This window comes from Caretta caretta, chromosome 7 (genome assembly GCF_965140235.1).
Source record: "Caretta caretta isolate rCarCar2 chromosome 7, rCarCar1.hap1, whole genome shotgun sequence".
NCBI classification, from domain to species: domain Eukaryota; kingdom Metazoa; phylum Chordata; order Testudines; family Cheloniidae; genus Caretta; species Caretta caretta.
The window spans coordinates 126,310,022-126,332,390 of NC_134212.1; the positions used below are offsets into that span (position 1 = coordinate 126,310,022).

Genomic DNA, 22,369 nt, shown 5'->3' on the forward strand with positions numbered 1-22,369 from the left:
GAAACTTACAAGCTTACAAATGGAACTCCACAAGGGAGTATTATCAGCCCTGCTTTGTTTTCCTTTATGCTAAATGAACTCCTGGAAAGCATGCAGATGGGAATATTTCCCTTTTCACAGACAACTGTGTTATGGGACTGAGCATAAAAGGCTCAAAGAAGTCAAAGAATAGACAAATGAGGCACTCCAGAGAGTTTCCAAGTTGGGAAATGATTGGAGATTTAAATTCTCACTTGCAAAAACTAAGGAAATGCTTTTAACCAGGAAGAAAGTTAGGGAAGACTGGCACTTATATCTTTATGGTGAAAAAATTCAGGTAGTTCAAAAGTTTATGTTCCTTGGAGTGGAATTGGATAATAAATTAACTTGAAAAGGTCACATAGATAATATCATACAAAAGTGTAAAAGTAGGATGAACTTACTGAAAAGTTTCAGAGTAACAGCCGTGTTAGTCTGTATTCGCAAAAAGAAAAGGAGAACTTGTGGCACCTTAGAGACTAACCAATTTATTTGAGCATGAGCTTTCGTGAGCTACAGCTCACTTCATCAGCTGCATACTGTGGAAACTGCAGCAGACTTTATATATACACAGAGAATATGAAACAATACCTCCTCCCACCCCACTGTCCTGCTGGTAATAGCTTATCTAAAGTGATCATGTGTAGCTGGGAACAAGTGGGGTGCAGATAAGAAGGTATTGATCATGATGTAGTGAGCGTTGATAAGACCAGTTTTAGACCACACATGCCAAGCTTTTGGCTCAGCCTCAAAAACAACTGTTAGAAACTTGGAACAGCTCCTGGTCAAACGTCTGTGATTGGCATGTGATAACAACACCAGAATGTGTGCTGCAAAGAGCCACTGAAGGACCACCTCTGAATTTAATGATGAAACTATTAGATTTAACCTTCTGGGCAGAGATAAAAGGGAATAATGAAAATGGAAGTGCACACCAGATTTATGCTGGGAGTTTAGTGGACAAATTATATGGGTTGCCACAGAATTCCTCATACTGTCAGGGTCAAAAATGGGTAAAGGAGCTATGTAAAAGAAAAATTGAGAGAACTAAAAAATTGTAGTATGGGAAATCAAATGATAGCTGGACACTTATTCCCCATTTGTGGATTTGGCATTGTACGGAAAAAACAAGGGGAGCAATAAAAAACACTAATGAGATTTCTGAATTTATTTATGAAAAATGGAGCCAGCTTTGCCAAGTCTGTACAGATGGATCAAAAAATGACAGCACAGGTAGAGTGAGAACAGCCTTCTGCGTTCCTAGTCTTGGAATCCAGAAATCTAAAAGGCTATCAAATTATGTAGCCATTCTGATGGCTGAACTAATGGAGATAATGTTGAAACTAACCTAGATTAGAGATATGCAACTGTAATTTTGTCATAGAATCATAGAATATCAGGGTTGGAAGGGACCTCAGGGGGTCATCTAGTCCAACCCCCTGCTCAAAGCAGGACCAATCCCCAATTAAATCATCCCAGCCAGGGCTTTATCAAGCCTGACCTTAAAAACATCTAAGGAAGGAGATTGCTTATGCAAGCATTATGACAAGCCAAAAAGGGACTTCCGAAAGCCAATATGACATAATAAGTGAAATAGTGTTCCTAACTATGGAAATAATATAAGCAGCTATCTGTGTAACTATAGCATGGATTCTGGCACATATCAGAATACCTGGAAATGAAATAGTTGACAAAGCAGCAAACCAAGCTCTAAAAACCGAGGAGGAGGATATTAAGATGCCCTTAAGTAGACAAAAACAACAAGGAGCCCGGTGGCACTTTAAAGACTAACAGATTTATTTGCGCATAAGCTTTCGTGGGTAGAAACCTCACTTCTTCAGATGCATGGAGTGAAAGTTACAGATGCAGACATAAATATACTGACACATGAAGAGAAGGGAGACTAACATGGCTACCCCCTGATACTTGACACCATGCAAGGCACTAAATTTAGCTGTATGGAGTGGAAATCCATCTACCTCAACAAAAAACTCGCACAGATACAGACAGACATCATCTTCCTCTCCAAGTGCAAACAGATGGACATCGTACCAAATGGACTGAAGGTAAAAAATCCATTGCAATTGACATACTACTCTGACTATGAGGAGAGAGTGTGCCACACACTCTCAAAGAGACTGAGGAACCACCTGATCAGCATCCTGTACAGCAGACAGGAGAAGATCAAGAATGAGCTCTCAAAACTGGAGACTCTCATTCAAAACCAGCCTTCCACACAAACTTCTGCGTGGTGGGACTTTACAAAAACGAGACAAGCCATTTACAACACACACTTCACTTCTCTACAGAGGAAAAAGGACAGTAAACTATCTAAACTCCTACATGCCACAGGGGGCTACAACAGTGATACCCTCAACTCACCTAACAATATTGTTAATCTATCCAACCACACACTTAACCTGGCGGAAGAGTCTGTCCTATCTCGGGGACTCCTATCTCTTTCTGCCCCACCACCCCCACGAACATGATACAGTTCTGCGGTGATCTGGAAGCCTACTTTCGTCGTCTCCGACTTAAGGAATATTTTCAACACACCACTGAACAGTGCATTGACCCACAGGAACCCTCCTACCAACACTACAAGAAGAAGAATTTCTGCGTGGACTCCTCCTGATGGTCGAAATGGCAGACTGGACTTCTACATAGAGTGCTTCCGCAGATGTGCACAGGCTGAAATTGTGAACAAACAGCATCACTTGCCCCATAACCTCAGCTGTGCGGAACACAATGCCATCCACAGCCTCAGAAACAACTCTGACATCATAATCAAAAAGGCTGACAAAGGAGGTGCTGTAGTCATAATGAACAAGTCGGATTATGAACAGGAGGCTGCCAGGCAACTCTCCAACACCACTTTCTACAGGCCACTATCCTCTGACCCCACTGAGGAGTACCAAAAGAAACTACACCATCTGCTCAAGAAACTCCCTGCTACAGCACGGGAACAAATCTACACAGACACACCCCCAGAGCCCCGACCAGGGGTATTCTGTCTGCTACCCAAGATCCATAAACTTGGAAACCCTGGACGCCCTATCATCTACATCAGCCACACCATCAGAGGCTTATTCACCTGCATGTCTACAAATGTGATATATGCCAGCAGTGCCCCTCTGCCATGTACGTTGGCCATACCGGACAGTCCCTACGTAAAATAATAAATGGACACAAATCAGACATCAGGAATGGTAACACACAAAAGCCAGTGGGAGAACACTTCAATCTTCCTGGACATTCGATAACAGATTTGAAAGTAGCTAAACTTGAACAAAAAAACTTCAGAAACAGACTTCAAAAGAGAAACAGCAGAACTAAAATTCATTTGCAAATTTAATTTGGGCTTGAATAGGGACTGGGAGTGGCTGGCTCATTACAGAAGCAGCTTTGCCTCTCCTGGAATTGACACCTCCTCATCTGTTGTTGGGGGTGGACTACATCCACCCTGATCGAATTGGCCCTGTCAACACTGGTTCTCCACTTGTGAGGTAACTCCCTTCTCTTCATGTGTCAGTATAATAATGCCTGCATCTGTAAGTTTCACTCCATGCATCTGAAGAAGTGGGTTTTTTACCCACGAAAGCTTATGCCCAAATAAATCTGTTAGTCTTTAAGGTGCCACCAGACTCCTTGTTGTTTTTGTGGATACAGACTAACATGGCTACCCCCTGATACTTAAGTAGACAAGAATTTAAAAGTTTGGTCACGAAGGAGCTTGTGCAGGAATGGTCAGAACTACAGACTAAGGAAACAAAAGGATGAAAGTTCTATGATGTATGCTCAAAACCCAAAGATAATACTATACGCCACAGTCATGTTAGAAAAAGTGAAGTAGTCATCTTTAAAGTGTTAAATGTAAGTTAAACTGATTAAAAAGACCAAGGTGGGCTGTGTAATGTGTGGAAAACCAAAGAAACCTGATCGTGGTCTATGGCATTGTACACAATATGCTACGGAAAGAAAGTATCTTTACAAAAAATTGAGTGAAATCAAAGATTTTTCCCTGTAAGGACCAGTGAGAATGTCAGAAAAATGGAATAGTACACACACACAAGGCTGGCTGTGTTTCCTGACGGATACTGGACTGAGTGAAAGAATATATATTTTAAAAAACCTTGGCTAAAAATGCATGAAGAAAATGGCGGTCATAGCCTTGTATGATGAGGCTGTTGCACCAAAAAACAAAGACAAAAGCATGCTGGGAACGAGCTGCCTGCAAGAAGGCAGCCTGTACTGGGAAGAGTTAGTTGGGGCCAGGATTTTGCATACCATTGCTGTCTCACATCCTTCAAGGGAGAGAGCCGAGAAGTGTCAGCACTTTTGGGGGAAGAGGGTTGCAGTGGGAGCTGCAGCATCAGGAGCCCAAGTTTTCTGGAATCTCCTCTTCTCTGGATGAGATATCGGTATTAGGGAGTGTGTTGTGGTGGGGAATGGACTAAGATCACCAACACGTTCTGCAGAGGCCTGGAGAAGCCGCTTGTTCATTGAGATGATTTTCCGTTCCTACCACCTTAGGCACCTGCTCTGTTTGTGACATGGGTGTTAGTATGGAAATCTGATCATAGAATCATAGAATCATAGAATATCAGGGGTGGAAGGGACCTCAGAAGGTCATCTAGTCCAACCCCCTGCTCAAAGCAGGACCAATCCCCAATTAAATCATCCTAGCCAGGGCTTTGTCAAGCCTGACCTTAAAAACTTCTAAGGAAGGAGATTCTACCACCTCCCTAAGTAACGCATTCCAGTGTTTCACCACCCTCCTAGTGAAAAAGTTTTTCCTAATATCCAACCTAAACCTCCACCACTGCAACTTGAGACCATTACTCCTTGTCCTGTCATCATCTACCACTGAGAATAGTCTAGAACCATCCTCTTTGGAACCACCTCTCAGGTAGTTGAAAGCAACTATCAAATCCCCCCTCATTCTTCTCTTCTGCAGACTAAACCGTCCCAGTTCCCTCAGCCTCTCCTCATAACTCATGTGTTCCAGACCCCTAATCATTTTTGTTGCCCTTTGCTGGACTCTCTCCAATTTTTCCACATCCTTCTTGTAGTGTGGGGCCCAAAACTGGACACAGTACTCCAGATGAGGCCTCACCAATGTCGAATAGAGGGGGATGATCACGTCCCTCGATCTGCTGGCAGTGCCCCTACATATACGTCCCAAAATGCCATTGGCCTTCTGGCAACAAGGGAACACTGTTGACTCATATCCAGCTTCTCGTCCACTGTCACCCCTAGCTCCTTTTCCGCAGAACTGCTGCCTAGCCATTCGGACCCTACTCTGTAGCGGTGCATTGGATTTTTCTGTCCTAAGTGCAGGACCCTGCACTTATCCTTGTTGAACCTCATCAGATTTCTTTTGGCCCAATCCTCCAATTTGTCTAGGTCCCTCTGTATCCTATCCCTACCTGCCACCGTATCATCCGCAAATTTGCTGAGAGTGCAATCCACACCATCCTCCAGATCATTTATGAAGATATCGAACAAAACCAGCCCCAAGACCGACCCTTGGGGCACTCCACTTGATACCGGCTGCCATCCAGACATGGAGCCATTGATCACTACCTGTTGAGCCCGACAATCTAGCCAACTTTCTACCCACCTTATAGTGCATTCATCCAGCCCGTACTTCTTTAACTTGCTGACAAGAATACTTGGGAGACCGTGTCAAAAGCTTTGCTAAAGTCAAGAAACAATACATCCACTGCTTTCCCTTCATCCACAGAACCGGTAATCTCATCATAGAAGGCGATTAGATTAATCAGGCATGACCTTCCCTTGGTGAATCCATGCTGACTGTTCCTGATCACTTTCCTCTTGTGTAAATGCTTCAGGATTGATTCCTTGAGGACCTACTCCATGATTTTTCCGGAGACTGAGGTGAGGCTGACTGGCCTGTAGTTCCCAGGATCCTCCTTCTTCCCTTTTTTAAAGATGGGCACTACATTAGCCTTTTTCCAGTCGTCCGGGACTTCCCCCGATCGCCATGAGTTTTCAAAGATAATGGCCAATGGCTCTGCAATCACAGCCGCTAACTCCTTTAGCACTCTCGGATGCAGCGCATCCAGCCCCATGGACTTGTGCACGTCCAGCTTTTCTAAATAGTCCCTAACCACTTCTTTCTACACAGAGGGCTGGCCACCTACTCCCCATGTTGATAATCTTCCTAAAGCGAGGTGGTTTGTAGTGTGGCTACAAGTGTTTATTTTCTGTTAAAAGAAAGGACTTTAATTCCAATTCTTGAATATTCAAACAGCCGTTCCAGCTGTATCCCAATTACAACAGGCCGTATGATCTCTTCCCAAAGTAGCATGATTGGGTTATTTTTAAGTAAGCTGGTTTGCTGCTGTTTGAACGTGGAGTCGGAAATCTGGGGCTGCTCTAGAATAATTCACAGCATAAAAGTAGGTACTTGGCCAAGAGAAGAAAAGTCTCAGTGTTAGTCCCAACTGCTGTTAAGTCGCCCCTAGTGCTCTTTGTAAGGGCTTGGTGGTTTTTGGCTGAGTGCGCGTGTCATTAACAACCAGCTTTTGGCCAAAAGAAATAACATTTTCTCACCCAAAGACTTGTATGAGACCAGATGGCCCCGCGTGTCTGGAAGTAGGTCTTGGCAAACATGACGTTCTTGAAAGCAGGATTTTGCTAGGATTTATTCCTGATGACACATAGCTGCTGGTTTGAGGTAGCCAGCTCGGATTCATTTTTTCTTAGTTTCAAGTCGTGCTGTGTTATTACTCATTCAACAGACGCTACGCTTGGCCTTATGTGTGACAAAGGGAAAGAGCCTCTGAGCCAAAGAGCTGACAACATTTTTAAACGCCCGAGGACTGTTAAACAGGCAAATTTGATCAATTAATTTTTCTAAAGCGTGCCTTAAACTTCGTAAGAGCAGCGGTGCTGCTTGCTGTGATGTGAACTTTCCGAGTCCTGTAGGAGCGGGAGGCTGTGACTCTGCCCTCTAACGTCTTGCAAGACACCTTTGGGATGAGAGGGAGGGGTTTTTCATTATGGAAATTTCCCCTGCTCTTCTAGGTGAAATTGGCAATATTAAACTTCAGCTGGAAGGTTTAATAGCCTTGGATCAAAGGATGGGGTTACTTTACAAGTTCTCCAGCAGGCCCATTATTGTTAGGGTAACGGTGTGCTAGCTGCTTTCCACGTATCTAGGAGAACGATCCCTGCCCTGATGAGAACACAGCCTGAAAGCGAAGGAGTGGCTGAGGGCTAGGGGAGAGGAACGCCATAGATGAGCAGGTACACACGCTCACTGTAAATGCCCCTCACACCTACTGGTTGTTACTGGCTAATTGCTTGTAGGCAGCATGACAGAAGTGGGTCTAAATGAGACATTTGAATGATGGGAGAGGGGGCCTGGAGTATTAACTCAGGTAGGTCCATTCCTTGCATGGGGCAGGATGGACGAGAGCACAGAGAGTGGGAGAGGAATTGGAGTAACAAGACTGGCCTCATGGGCAAAGCCAAGGAGTGAGGAAGGTTATGCAATAACAGAATCAGTTACCAGACTGTGCTTAAGAAAACTGCGTTCCAAAGTTTCACACCAGCAAGGCTTTTGGGGGAACTAGTTGCAACTCTCCTGGAGGCCATGTCTCTCTGGAGAGGAGAGGCTGTTCTTGACTTAGTCTTAAGTAATACACTGGAGTTAATTCAAGGATTAACAGTAGTCCAGTCACTAAGTAACAGTGACCACAGCAGAGATGGATCCAACATGCAACGGGGAGGGAGGAAACCAAAAAGTGACACAGTGACTCGGAACTTTAGAAAGGGAGATTTTAATAAAACAAAAAGGACAGTCAAAAAAGGCACTAAAGTTAAAAATAAAGTAAAATCCTTAGCTGTGGCTTGGATGCTATTAAAAAACCAAAAACCAGTCATCTCAGAAGGCATGTGTGCAACTGAACAAAAAGTGAACCAGGAAATCAAAGAGTAAACCAGTAGAATTAAACGGCAGGTTCAAGAGGCTACTGATGCCAAACAAATCCTTCTACATTTGGAAGTGAACCCAAGTAAAGCTATGAAACAGGAGCATAAATTACAGTGGGCAGTGTGCCAGAGGGAAATTAGGGAGGCCAAGGTGGCTTTCAGACAGCAAGGAGCTAAATAAATGTTTCAAACATATCAGAAGCAGGAAGCCTACAAAACAATCCGCGCAGCTGCTGGATCATTGGGGCTAAATGGAGCAATTAAGGAATCATAGAATCATAGAATATCAGGGTTGGAAGGGACCCCTGAAGGTCATCTAGTCCAACCCCCTGCTCAAAGCAGGACCAATTCCCAGTTAAATCATCCCAGCCAGGGCTTTGTCAAGCCTGACCTTAAAAACCTCTAAGGAAGGAGATTCTACCACCTCCCTAGGTAACGCATTCCAGTGTTTCACCACCCTCTTAGTGAAAAAGTTTTTCCTAATATCCAATCTAAACCTCCCCCACTGCAACTTGAGACCATTACTCCTCGTTCTGTCATCTGCTACCATTGAGAACAGTCTAGAGCCATCCTCTTTGGAACCCCCTTTCAGGTAGTTGAAAGCAGCTATCAAATCCCCCCTCATTCTTCTCTTCTGCAGGCTAAACAATCCCAGCTCCCTCAGCCTCTCCTCATAAGTCATGTGTTCTAGACCCCTAATCATTTTTGTTGCCCTTCGCTGGACTCTCTCCAATTTATCCACATCCTTCTTGAAGTGTGGGGCCCAAAACTGGACACAGTACTCCAGATGAGGCCTCACCAATGTTGAATAGAGGGGAACGATCACGTCCCTCTATCTGCTCGCTGTGCCCCTACTTATACATCCCAAAATGCCATTGGCCTTCTTGGCAACAAGGGCACACAGCTGACTCATATCCAGCTTCTCGTCCACTGTCACCCCTAGGTCCTTTTCCGCAGAACTGCTGCCTAGCCATTCGGTCCCTAGTCTGTAGCGGTGCATTGGATTCTTCCATCCTAAGTGCAGGACCCTGCACTTATCCTTATTGAACCTCATCAGATTTCTTTTGGCCCAATCCTCCAATTTGTCTAGGTCCTTCTGTATCCTATCCCTCCCCTCCAGCGTATCTACCACTCCTCCCAGTTTAGTATCATCCGCAAATTTGCTGAGAGTGCAATCCACACCATCCTCCAGATCATTTATGAAGATATTGAACAAAACCGGCCCCAGGACCGACCCCTGGGGCACTCCACTTGATACCGGCTGCCAACTAGACATGGAGCCATTGATCACTACCCGTTGAGCCCGACAATCTAGCCAGCTTTCTACCCACCTTATAGTGCATTCATCCAGCCCATACTTCCTTAACTTGCTGACAAGAATACTGTGGGAGACCGTGTCAGAAGCTTTGCTAAAGTCAAGAAACAATACATCCACTGCTTTTCCTTCATCCACAGAACCAGTAATCTCATCATAAAAGGCGATTAGATGAGTCAGGCATGACCTTCCCTTGGTGAATCCATGCTGGCTGTTCCTGATCACTTTCCTCTCATGCAAGTGCTTCAGGATTGATTCTTTGAGGACCTGCTCCATGATTTTTCCAGGGACTGAGGTGAGGCTGACTGGCCTGTAGTTCCCAGGATCCTCCTTCTTCCCTTTTTTAAAGATTGGCACTACATTAGCCTTTTTCCAGTCATCCGGGACTTCCCCCATTCGCCACGAGTTTTCAAAGATAATGGCCAATGGCTCTGCAATCACAGCCGCCAATTCCTTCAGCACTCTCGGATGCAACTCGTCCGGCCCCATGGACTTGTGCACGTCCAGCTTTTCTAAATAGTCCCTAACCACCTCTATCTCCACAGACGGCTGGCCATCTCTTCCCCATTTTGTGATGCCCAGCGCAGCAGTCTGGGAGCTGACCTTGTTAGTGAAAACAGAGGCAAAAAAAGCATTGAGTACATTAGCTTTTTCCACATCCTCTGTCACTAGGTTGCCTCCCTCATTCAGTAAGGGGCCCACACTTTCCTTGGCTTTCCTCTTGTTGCCAACATACCTGAAAAAACCCTTCTTGTTACTCTTGACATCTCTGGCTAGCTGCAGCTCCAGGTGCGATTTGGCCCTCCTGATTTCATTCCTACATGCCCGAGCAATATTTTTATACTCTTCCCTGGTCATATGTCCAACCTTCCACTTCTTGTAAGCTTCTTTTTTATGTTTAAGATCCGCTAGGATTTCACCATTAAGCCAAGCTGGTCGCCTGCCATATTTACTATTCTTTCGACTCATCGGGATGGTTTGTCCCTGTAACCTCAACAGGGATTCCTTGAAATACAGCCAGCTCTCCTGGACTCCTTTCCCCTTCAAGTTAGTCCCCCAGGGGATCCTGGCCATCCGTTCCCTGAGGGAGTCGAAGTCTGCTTTCCTGAAGTCCAGGGTCCGTATCCTGCTGCTTACCTTTCTTCCCTGCGTCAGGATCCTGAACTCAACCAACTTATGGTCACTGCCTCCCAGATTCCCATCCACTTTTGCTTCCCCCACTAATTCTACCCGGTTTGTGAGCAGCAGGTCAAGAAAAGCGCCCCCCCTAGTTGGCTCCTCTAGCACTTGCGCCAGGAAATTGTCCCCTACGCTTTCCAAAAACTTCCTGGATTGTCTATGCACCGCTGTATTGCTCTCCCAGCAGATATCAGGAAAATTAAAGTCACCCATGAGAATCAGGGCATGCGATCTAGTAGCTTCCGTGAGCTGCCGGAAGAAAGCCTCATCTACCTCATCCTCCTGGTCCGGTGGTCTATAGCAGACTCCCACCACTACATCACTCTTGTTGCACACACTTCTAAACTTAATCCAAAGGAAGACAAAGACATTACTGGGAGATGGAATGATTTCTTTGCAGGAGTCTTCATCACAGGGGAAATTCCATCCCCAGCCTGCCGTTTTTTAATAAGGAAGATGAGGTTCTTGCAGAGGCTGAGATGTCAGAAGAAGGGAGGTCCTTGAAAAAGTAGTAGGTCCCCAGGCCAAAATGGTCCAGCCAAGGGTTCTGAAGGAGCCAAAGTATGAAGTGGCTAAACTGCTAACTAAAATCGGCCCCTGTTCCAGGGGCTCGGAGGGTAGCTAATGTTGAACCTGTATTTAAAAAAAGGCTCTAGGGCCAATCCAAGGAGTTGCAGACTCCTAATCCTTAGAGTTGTAGCTGGCAAACTGACTGAACCAATCATTAAAACCAGAATAATTAAACACCTAAAAGATCATGCTACAACAGGGCCTGACAGTACAGTTTCTGCCAAGGGGAACTGCCTCTCATGAAGCTGTTACAATTCTCTGATCAGGTCAGTAGAGTTGCGGGTAAGGGAGAACCACTTGACATTACGTACCTGGACTTTCAAAAGGCCTTCAACAAGGTGCTGCACAGCAGGGACGCCAAGAAGCTAAGTCCCCATGGGGTGTTAGGGTTGTATTGTCCTGGTTCAGAAACTGGCCAGGAGACAGCAAACAAAAAAAGTGTAGGAGTAAATGGTCTCTTTTCACCATGGCAAAAAGTGAATAGAGGGGGTGTTATACCAATAAAATAAAAACCAGCAGGATCTTATTAAAGGGAAAAGGCAAAATGCCACATTTATTGTAAATATAATAAAGAAATATAAAACTCACACTGTCCTATCGTTACTTATTCCTTACTTAATTATATATATATATATATATATATATATATATATATATATATATATATATATATATATATATATATATTCATTCATTCATTCATACCAGTTCTGCATAGGGGTTTATAGTTACCAGCCTAGAGGTTGCTCGTGACAGGGTACTGGCCAGGTAACCTGTACACGAGAGTGGAGCTGAGTCCATGTCAGATGCGCATCCGATGCTCCTGAAGGGTAGTGGCAGAACTGGAGACTCAAAGTTCTCAGTCCTTAGTGTCCATTTTTATAGGAATTTCTTCCTATGCCAGTCCGTGGAATTTGCTTTGTCATATTGTTAGTCATGACTGCTCCAGGACGGCTGTCAGGTGCTCATCAGCTTTCTTCATCCTTTGAATTGGTCGGGTGGATCCCAGTTTGCCCTCCGGTGGGGTTCTCTGGTTGTCTCCACCTGGCGTCTTCTTCGGCCAATCGATGTTAAATTCCTAGGCTGGCACTTCCCTGTTTATTCAAAACCCACCATTCATTCACATACATTCCTTACTTTAATAAAAAAACACATTTCTCATTTCACCGAGTATTGTTATTTTATTTGAGACTCCCTGTCTCTTGACATACCTGATCCAAACTATAGAAGGTGGGAGTCTCTATGTGACATTTCTATGAGCGCCCCAATTCGCGGTTCTTCATGGGTGTTACAAACAAGCATGTCAATCTCCATTACAAAGTATCCGTTTGCAAAGTAGAGCCAATTGAACATAAAGTGAAGTTAGTTTAAAAGCATGTCAATCTCCATTACAATCAATGGAAAGCGCCAATACAGAGAAAGCAGAGTCAATTAAGCCGTTTAGTTTTACAAGCGTCAATCTTAATAACAAGTGAGAAAGTATCAATTTAGAGTCAAATTGAGCAGTTTAGTTTTACAAGCGTCAATCTTAATAACAAGTGAGAAAGTATCAATTCAGAGTCAATATGAGCGGTTTGGTTTTACAAGCGTCCATCTTAATAACAAGTGAGAGAAAGTATCAATTTAGAGAAAGCAAAGCCAATTGAGCGGTTTGCAAGGTACGGTTTGCAAGCTTTAATACAGAATTGTAAATCAATATTGCAGATTTACAATTATGTCAAATAGAAGAATTATAAATGCAGATTTAATAAATATTATAAATCAATATTGCAGGTTTACAATTTCTTATGAACAGAATCACAAATATTGGAATATGCCTACAGGGGCATCAGGGTTCCATATTGTATTGTTTAATATATTTATTAATTATCTAAATAAGGGGATGAGCAGCAAGGTAGCAGCATCTCCAGATGACACAAAGTTACTCAGGTCGGTCAAATCCAGACAAAATTATGAGGAACTTCAGAGGGACCTGAGCAAGTTAAGGAAAAGGGAAAACACAGAGGCAAATGAAGTTCAGCACTGATAAATGCAAGTAATGCATTTATTGGAGAGAAAAATTTAAACTACTTCTACACCTTACAGGGTTCTAAATTAGCTGTGTCCGTTCAGGAAAGGGGCCAGGATGTCACTGCAGACAACACAATGGAGAGCTCTGCATAGGTGCGAGCAGAAAAGCTAATGAGATGCTATGGTGCATAAGGAATGGGATGGGGAATAACACAGACAATACTATAATGCCTTTTAATTATTGGTGCAGCCTCAGCTGGATACTGTGTGCAGGACCGGTCACTCATCTGAAAACATATACTGCAAAATTAGAGGGGATTCAGAGAAAGGCAACAAAGGTTATTAGGGCCCTTGGAAAACTCTTAGAAAGGAGATGAATAAACGGGGACTTCACAAAAGTTCATAAAATAAAAAGAGTGTTACAGAGAAGATAGATTCTGTGTGTCTGATAATACAAGAAAAAGGGCACAGTCAATGTAATTAACAGAAAGCAAATTCAAACTGATAAAAGGAAATACTTTTTCACATAATGTGTAATTAGTCCATGGAACTTACTGCCACCTAAGTCATTGAGGTCACAAACTTAGCAAGATTAAAAATGAGATTGTACATTTATATGGATAATAAGAATAATCAGAGTTATAGCAGTTAATACTAACCCACTTTGGAAAGGGATATTACGTCTTGTACACCAGGGCTTAAGCCGATCCCTTAACTCTTAGGCCTCAGGAGGCGAGCTAATGCGGTGCGGGGAGAGGGGAAATGATCCCAAATCTGCCTAATGTGAAGTTTCTTGCACCTTCATCTAGGGCATCTGGTTCTGGCCACTCTCAGAGACAGGAGCTGGACTGGATGGACCTCAGGTCCCACCTAGCCTGGCAGTTCCTGTGATGCTCTCCATATCTCTTTCCTTTGGTTTGGAGCTGGCGGGTTTCCCCGCTCAGTGTCCATTGGGGAGGGGAGTTGTCAATGCTCAGTCCCCACTCTAGACAGTCTGTCCCAGGCTCCTACTTCATTGAGAGTGAATATTCTATTGTTCCTCTGCTTCGGCAGCAGCTGAATGTCACTGAACCCAGATCTCCTCCAGGAGGGCACTGGGGCTTCCTACGCAGATCCCAGCAAAGCATCAGACCCAGCCCTCGTGCCCCACCCGTTTGAGGAAAAAGCAGTAAAAGAAGCACAAAGGCTTAACAAAACTGTCTAGATTTCATCCCCAGGAAGCGTGGATCCTGGCTGTTCCTTTCCCCTCCCTTCTTATTAGGGAGATAATGAGGTGGCTGTAGGGCGCAAGGGACTTAGCGGGTGCAGTCGGATGGGGTGCCAGCCATCCCCAGCTGGCTCAGAATGCTGCATAATAGGGACATTTCCAAAATACTCGGCTCTGCCGTTCAGCCTGTGCTGTGCAACCTTTCCCCCAGCCAGGTAATACTGCGTTGCTTTCTGCTGGGGTGCAGGGGAGCCCGTTCCCCCTCGTAAGTGCTTTGTTGTTTGCTTGTGTTGTTGTCTTGTGCACACAGCAGAGATGTGTGGTCCGGGGGCGAGAGGGATAAGAGGGTTACGGGTGGAGCAGGGCTGGGCAGCCTGGTAATTCTCAAGGCTGAGCACATTAGAGTCCCCATATGCCTAGAGGAGAACTGACCACACTCCCGCAGCACGCTAGTGAGTTACGTGGGCTCTGTCCATGCCCAGCGCTGGCCCAGCTTGCACCTATCCGCGGGTGCTCATGATATTCAGCTTTTCCCAGTGAACCAGGTTCAGTCAAGCCTAAGGCTTCAGTTTGCCAGTGGATCACTGTGGGGTGACCTAACCCACTCCCCATCCAAGAGGGCTGTGCTTCCAGCCAGGATCAGGATCGGGGCCCAGGCCCCCTTCATCCTCACCACTGTTCAGAAGCATCAGCAGATTCCTGCCATCTGGCCAACAGTAGAGAAGGGCCCTGCAGGAGGGTCTCATTCGCCCACTGAAAGCAGGGAGAGGGAAGGGCTCCCGGGTACCTTAAACAGGCACCTTTCTCCTTCAGGCCAGATGCGGCTTCTCCTTGTAGCTGCCTGGCCTGTTCTTTCCATGGCAGCTTAACTCAAAGGCTCTGGGAAGAAGGAAAGTGAACCGATCCCCCTGACATTGCAGCCCAAGCAAGCACAGAACCCCCAGCTTCTGGGCAGCCTGACCACCGGCTTTAGGGCAGCTTGACCACCAACCCAGGGGAGGCACAGCCTCCGCCGAAGGCCTTTCCCTCAGGCCTGGCTAATGCCTCTGCCTTCTCACACCCCATGAAGGGATTTAACCCCTCCCAGCTGGGCAAGGGTTGGCACAATCGGTCACAGGTATAAAGCAAATCCAAGTGGCAGTCAGACATCGCGGCGAGAGAGTGGGGTCCCCTCGTTATCCCCATATCCTGTGTGGCATGGATCATCGCTGCACCTGCCTGTAACCAGAGGGGCCCCTGAGTGAGCACTAAGCAACCGAGTGCAAGTGCGTTCACCCCTGGGAACCCAGTGGGTGCCACAGAGGGGCTGGTTACTCAGAGGCGCAGAGCACGTGCAGCAGCTGCCGGTGGGTGCTCAGCATCTCTGAAAATCCATGCCCAGTATCTCAAGTGGGGCACTCAGACAAAGCAGCTTCTTTTGAAAACTTGGGCCCTAAAGTCAGAGCAAATTACCCAGAGTAGGAGCGAGAAAGAGACTCCCACAACTCCTGCAAGAAGTCAGCCCACTGGCAGTGGGGGCTCAGTGCAGGGGCCGGGGGAGTCTGACGCTCGGCATGTTCTGTGTGAATCGTGTCCCGTTTGACTGGGTGCTTTATCCCTCTTCCTCGTCCTCTGCCTCCTGCAGTTTTCTTAGATGGGGGCTCCAAGGCAGGACACTGCCACAGTTCTTCTTTGTTATTTGTCCTGCTTCCAAGGTCCACTCCAAGCCACGCCTCCCATCCAGCTCCAGGCTGGTGCTCAGAGTGTGGGGAACTCTGGGTCAGTTTCTATACCAGCCCAGAACAGCCAGCTATGACAGTGCTGTGCTCTCCTGCTGCCGTTCTGCAACCCTCGTGCAGCAGGTTGGAGGTATCACCTCACAGCCTGCTGGCAAGAGCTCACTCGCGTTCTAGCCCGGAGCAGCCTGCCGCTGCTGTGGAGCTGTGCTCCCTGCCCGGGGATCTCCTGAGGAGCCTATCTGGCAGAGAGAACGCGGGCCTAGGAAGGGACATTTCGGTCCCTCAGCCTAGGGAGTCTCCCTGGGTGGAGACAGATGCAAGCCAGAAGCCCCTCCCAGCGGCCGGGGGATTCCGTTCCTGTTCTGTTCCCTTTCAACAGGTAAATCGCACCTGGCCATCGTGCAGCGAGTGAACAACGAAGGGGAAGGAGACCCGTTCTATGAGGTGATGGGGATCGTCACGCTGGAGGATGTCATTGAAGAGATCATCAAGTCCGAGATCCTGGATGAAACAGACCTTTACAGTCAGTGTCACAGACCAGATACTGTGATGAGGGGAACCAGGATAGGGGCTGAGCTAGCTAGATTAGACAGACAGCTTGCTCAGCTTGCCCAGATAAACACAGTCAGCCTGAGCAGCCAGGAATTAATTTCCTGAGGAGGGGAGTGTATCCGTCCTGTGCCGCCACTCCCCAGTGGGCCCTGCATGTCCTCTACAACACAGAGCACTTGTTAGGAGAACAACCAGCACAGCCTGAGACCCATCCTTGCGCTCTGTGATTCTTGCACCTCACCTGCAGACGCTGTGTATAAGGCGCAGTCACACTGCATGTCACTGGCCCCTCTGCCTGGCGTGGTCCCTCGGCTGCACGAGAAGGGAGCGATGTAAGTGCTGACAGACTCGGCCCGGTGCTTTCACTGCACAGACTTGCAGGTATCAAGGGAAATTCCCGAGACGGGGGTGGATCTGGCTGGGGAACTGTCTCAGGGCGGGGTGGGAGCTCCATTGCTTGGCTCTTTTAGAACTGGACTGGCCAAGGCACGAGACAACAGCCTGAAGGGAACAATCCGGCCCTGGCAGCTGGGCAGCAGGGACGGACTGGAGGGGACCAAACAGGTCTAGATCTTCCGGCTGGCCCCTGTGGGTCTGGAGGCTCCGATCTCAGCTGTGCAGACACCGTGCGGACAAGCACAGTGTAAATGTCTCAGGTGTCAGCTAGGCCGGTGTCATTTGAGGTTCAGTTGTGTTCCGAGCTGACCTTTAGCAGTATTGTCCAAGGCACGTAACCTTGCCGCTCTCCACCCCTGCAGCAGACAACCGAAAGAAGGAGAGGGCGCTGCACCAAGGCAGGAAGCCACACGACTTCTCCATCTTCAGGCTCTCAGACAGTGAGATGAAGGTGAAGATCTCCCCTCAGCTGCTGCTGGCCGTGCACCGCTTCATGGCATCAGGTACCAGCTCCCCTTTGTGCTTCGTGGACAGATGCCCAACACCCCCGAGCACAAGCGCCTGAGGGCTCCCAGGACCCTCCCCACAGCACTGCCAGCTCTCCACCGCCAGGGTCTTGTGCTCCGCTGTCTCTTGGATTTCATCCACTTCCTTCCCTCCCAAGGAGGGGGTTCCCCTTTCACCTCCTTCCTGGGGACTTGAACCCATGGGGGCCACAGACTCCCCAGCTTAGGGGGTTTGGATCTGGCTCCCAGTCCTGGCCCAGAGCACCATGGGGGGACACTGTGCTGTGGAAGGCCCCATCACCTGAGTGAGATGCCAAACCAAGGCCCCCCTCTCTCCTGTCCCTGGTCCTCTGCCTGGGTGAAGTTACGATCCCCGAGCACTTTGCCAGCAGCGTCAGGGGGGACGCCAGCATCCCGGCCAGCGTCTCCTGACTGGGCGGAGCGAGCACACACGGGGGGGGCCTGCACAGCCCTGCCCTGCTGGGCTCTCCCACGCGTAAAGGGCCTTGGGATAGGTGGAGTCCATCTCCTCTCTTCCCCCCTAGAAATCGAACCCTTCAAATCTCCCTGCCTCTCGGAGAAGATCCTGCTGAGGCTCCTCAAACGCCCCAGCGTCATCCAGGAGCTGAAGTACGACCATAAAAACAAGCGGGCCACGGAGCACTGTCTCTACCAGTGCAACCGGCCAGTGGACTACTTCGTCCTCATCCTGCAGGTGAGTCCGGGCACTGGCCCCCGCAGGCCCCTTCCCCACGTCAGGCAGCGCCAGGTGAGCCCCTGGGGCCGTTCCTCAGTGGCTCAGACCTGGTCGTTCAAAGGAAAGAGCCTTGGGTTTTCCTCCCAGGGTGGGTCTGAGGTGGTGACTCCAGTGAGGGCACGGGTCTAGGAGCTACCGCTCGTACGTGCTCATTGCCAGCTCTGACAGGCTTGCCCCGTGGTGTTTAACCTCCAGGCCTTGGTTCCTCTGTCTGTGAAATGGGCCTGCGAGTTCCCCAGCTCGCGGATGGGGGGGGAGTATGAAGAAGTGAATCTGGCAAAGTGCTTCCAGGTTACAAAGTGCTTCGAGGTGAGCTCTCCTTGCTCAGCGGTAATGATCTGGGGGATGTTTCTCATTCCCCAAGTGACCGTGCTGCCCCGCAGCTAGAAAGAGCCCAGGGGCTAAAAATTCAGGGAACCTCACTGATCCTGAGTGTCTAATGGAGTTATTGCCCTTCAGCCAGGCTCCCTGCAGGCAAACACTGAGGAAGCTTCCCCACATTCTCCCTAACAAACAGCTCTGCCAGCGCCCCTCAATCCTGACTCACAGCCGCCCGTCACTCCAGGCCTGGGCTGCCCCCTCACACACACCCAGCTCCCCACCGGTCCCCCAGTCCTGACCCAAGGCCCCCCGACACTCCAGGCCTGGACTCCCCACACCACACACACCCAGCTCCCCACAGGTCCCTCAATCCTGACTCACAGCCCCCGTCATTCCAACCCTGTGCTCCCCCCTCACAAACACCCAGCTCCCGCAGTCCTGACTTGCAGCCCCCACCCCCACCCCGTCACTCCAGGCCTGGGCTCCCCCCACCACACACACCCAGCTCCCCACAGGTTCCTTAACCGTGGGCTGCAGCCCCCCACCCCGTCACTCCTGGACCGGGCTCCCCACACGCACAGCCCCCCATGCCCATCAGAACTGACCTGGGTTTATGCTGTGGACACAGAACCAGTTGCAGCCTTGAGGACATTTTTGGCCTTTGTTGTTTCTAAGCTGTGCTCTGACCCCCCTTTGCCTACAGGACCCACCCAGCCCTGCGAGGGGCGGGGGGGCAGGGGGCGAAGTGGGGGTGACACTGAGCACTGTTACCTCCTTGCAGGGCAAAGTGGAAGTGGAGATTGGCAAGGAAGGGCTGCGGTTTGAGAACGGAGCGTTCACCTACTATGGCGTCCCAGCCATCACGGCTGTCGTCTGCTCAGGTAAAGCCAGCGCTGGCCAGTCCTCAGCCTGGAGGGGCCACTGGAGAACAGGCTGCAGAGAGTAACCCAGCCCTGGCCCCAGACAGCAGACAGGGCCTGGGGCAGCAGTGGTCGGGGCCAGGGGGGCAGGGTGCTGTCCCAGTTCAGAGGGGTTTCAGGCAACGTGAGGAGACTCTCACTTGGCCCCGCAGCCAAGCACAGGCCTCGGCCTCTGGTCGGGGCTTCCCTCGCGGGCTGGGAAGAGCAGGTGCGTGGGGGGGTGGGAGCTGGCCATGTGCACGCCGACCTCGCGGCCGCGCAGTGAGACAGCCCCCGGGCCTGCACAGGGCCAGCTCTGCATGGAGGCAGGTGGGGGGTGCAGGAGCTGTGCAGCAGGCGAGCCCCTTCCAGTGAGCAGAGGCAGGCCTTGCCCGGGTGGGGGGGGAAGCCCTCAGGCAAAGGGAGCGCTACTCAGGTGATTGGCAGCAGGCACGGCCTCTCCCACCCCTGTTCCCAGGGGAACGTCTCTCCTCCCCGGGGTGGCGTGGGATTGGCTCCTGTGCAATTCACTCTTTCCCACCTGTGATTTCAGATAACGATGTGCAGAAAGTGAGCAGCCTGGCCGCATCCTCCTTCCTGCGTAGGTACCTGCCACGCCCGCCCCTCTGCCACCACGCGGTGCTTGTGTGTACGGCCAGAGCAGCGTCCCCACAGCGGGCGAGCAGCAAACCCCCGGGCTCGCTCCCCACCGGTGCAGTGGCCAGGCTGGCGTGAGCCATCTGCTAGCAGAGTCTGGCTTGGCACACACACTGGGCAGAGCCATGTTCTGCTTGGCCAGAGCCTCGTCACCACACACCAAACCAAGCCAATCCCTCACCCCAGGACCAGGAGGGGGCCCAAACTGCGGAAGAAGAGCAGAGGCGGCTGGGGCTGGGAAGCAGCGAGCTGGCTAATGGAGGAAAAGCCACTCTTCTGAGCTGCTCCACCTCTGCTGTGGCCCAGCCCCTCGCTCACTTTAGCTCCTTTTCTACTGGAAAAATCGAAGGTGGGAATTTCCAGTATTTCAAGCCTAGCTTTTCCTAAAGAAAGCGAACTGGAAGTGTGCCTGGGCCCAGAGCTTCAGGGGATGGGGAGAGCAGGCTGGGGTAAATCGGACAGGGGGCCTTAAAATCAAGGAAAAGGTTAGAAAAATTTGAGACATATGTTCAAAATAGCAGGGAAAGCGCACGTGCAACCCCAGCGGTTTCCTCTCACCCTTTCTCAGAGTGGAATGAGACGTTGTATCCCCCACCCCCCCAATTAACCCAGTTTTGAGCATTAGAAAAAAACAATTTTAATGTAAAATGAGTGAGACACCCCAGTCTACACAATGAGCCAGGCCCGAGTGAGCATTGGTGGGATAAGGGAACTGTTAGATGAGCAAGGGCCCAAGGCCGGAGTTGTGTACAGCTCCTAACGCACCGGGCATGGCGTATGGCTATTAGGTCAGGTTGGGAAATAATTATTTACTGCAGGATTTTTAAAGTGTTTTTACACAAATGTCATATGAACGTTTATTGTTTTACACAAAAGAAAACCTGACAATTTTTTTTTTTTAAAGTTCCTGGTAACAATTTTCTGTTTTTCAAACCCCAAAACTTTTACCAAAAACAGAAATGTTTATCAAAAAATGTTTTGTGAGTGTTGTCAAAGAACTGGAGAAATTCTACCGGAGCTAAAGCTTTTGTGGAAAATTTTCATTTTTGTCAAAAAGCCATTTTTTGTCCCCCCCAAATATAGTTTAAATGAAAAAATGTGCACAGCTCTATTGCCCTAGTTCCACATGAAGGCCCAGCCCTCGGCACACACCTGCGTTAGCGCCTTCAGGATCGGGCCTGTCTCTGGCCATCCACAGGGGCACTGTGCGAATGATGCTAGAGTACCAAGCATGCAGGCATTTTGTGCCACCTTTGGGCAGAAATCTCCCCTGCTCAGCCCAAGTGGGGCCTTTTCGGGCAAGTTTTAAATCCCTTTTGCCAGGCTCTCTGGCTGGAGGGAGGAGCTGTTTTTCACACTTTAAAGAGCTGTTCCTGCCCTGCCCTGGGCTTAGTTTTGAACATTTGGAAATGCCTCGGGGCCCAATCCTGGAGCTTTGCCATTGGCTACTGTAGCAGCTGGGGCAGGACCTTATTGAGCAGGTGCAGCAGGCCATGTTGTTGTTATTATTTGTGCTGCAGAAGCACCAAGACAGTCTCAGCCCCAGAGAACTTACCGTCCAAGGCTTCAGTCGTGTAGCTGGAATGGAACGGGTAGACCCGGCCCCAACACAGAGCCCTATCAGCTTTGGAGGGGCTCCGTACAGCTGCAGGGCACTGCCCAAACAGACTAAGACACAGTGCAGCAGGGGGACAAGGCAAACAAACAGAAGGGAGAAAATGGCAGTGACAACAGTGAGGTTTTGTATGATCCATTTAGGTCTCAGTTCACCACCTTGAGGCTGTACCGAATGTGGGTCCCACACAGATGTGGGCTCGCGTGTGAACAAAGGCCAGTCTGAAATGGCACAGGTGGTTCAATTTACCTAGCAGCTGCTCAGGCGAACGTGTGCATGCAGTCAAGTGAGAAAAACCTAGAACCTTCCCCCACCTTCGCTGCCTACAGCTACTGACCAGTTCTGGCTTCGCACTGGCCTACACTGGGAAGTTACGTCCTCACGGTTCCGTCTCTCAGGAGTGTGAAAAGTCCACACCCCTAAGAGATGCAGCTGTGCTGGCCTAATGCCCAGTGTAGACAGCATTAGGTCGAGGGAAGGATTCTTCTGTCAGCCTGGCTACCAGCTCTCGGGGAAGGGAGAGCAGTTTTAAGTGTAGACCAGGAGAACTTTCAGCATCTAATTGGCGTGTTCCTATTATTAATCATTACTCCCCATCCAGCTCCTTTGCTGTGTACTGTGATGCCCCCGTCCTGCTGATTTTATAATCTGAGCCCCCGATTCTGAATCCTGTTCCAACAACTAAAG

General features: G+C 48.9%; 1 protein-coding gene across 1 annotated transcript in view; it reads left to right on the forward strand.

Moving 5' to 3' along the window:
* Positions 1 to 22,369, forward strand: part of CNNM1 (cyclin and CBS domain divalent metal cation transport mediator 1) — a 58,454-nt gene that overhangs the window by 20,432 nt on the left and 15,653 nt on the right. Inside the window, exons 2-6 of the mRNA XM_048858901.1 lie at positions 16,359 to 16,502; positions 17,290 to 17,430; positions 17,979 to 18,148; positions 19,293 to 19,392; positions 19,964 to 20,011. Coding sequence (XP_048714858.1) covers positions 16,359 to 16,502; positions 17,290 to 17,430; positions 17,979 to 18,148; positions 19,293 to 19,392; positions 19,964 to 20,011 — 603 coding nt within the window. The remainder of the gene's footprint in view (positions 1 to 16,358; positions 16,503 to 17,289; positions 17,431 to 17,978; positions 18,149 to 19,292; positions 19,393 to 19,963; positions 20,012 to 22,369) is intronic.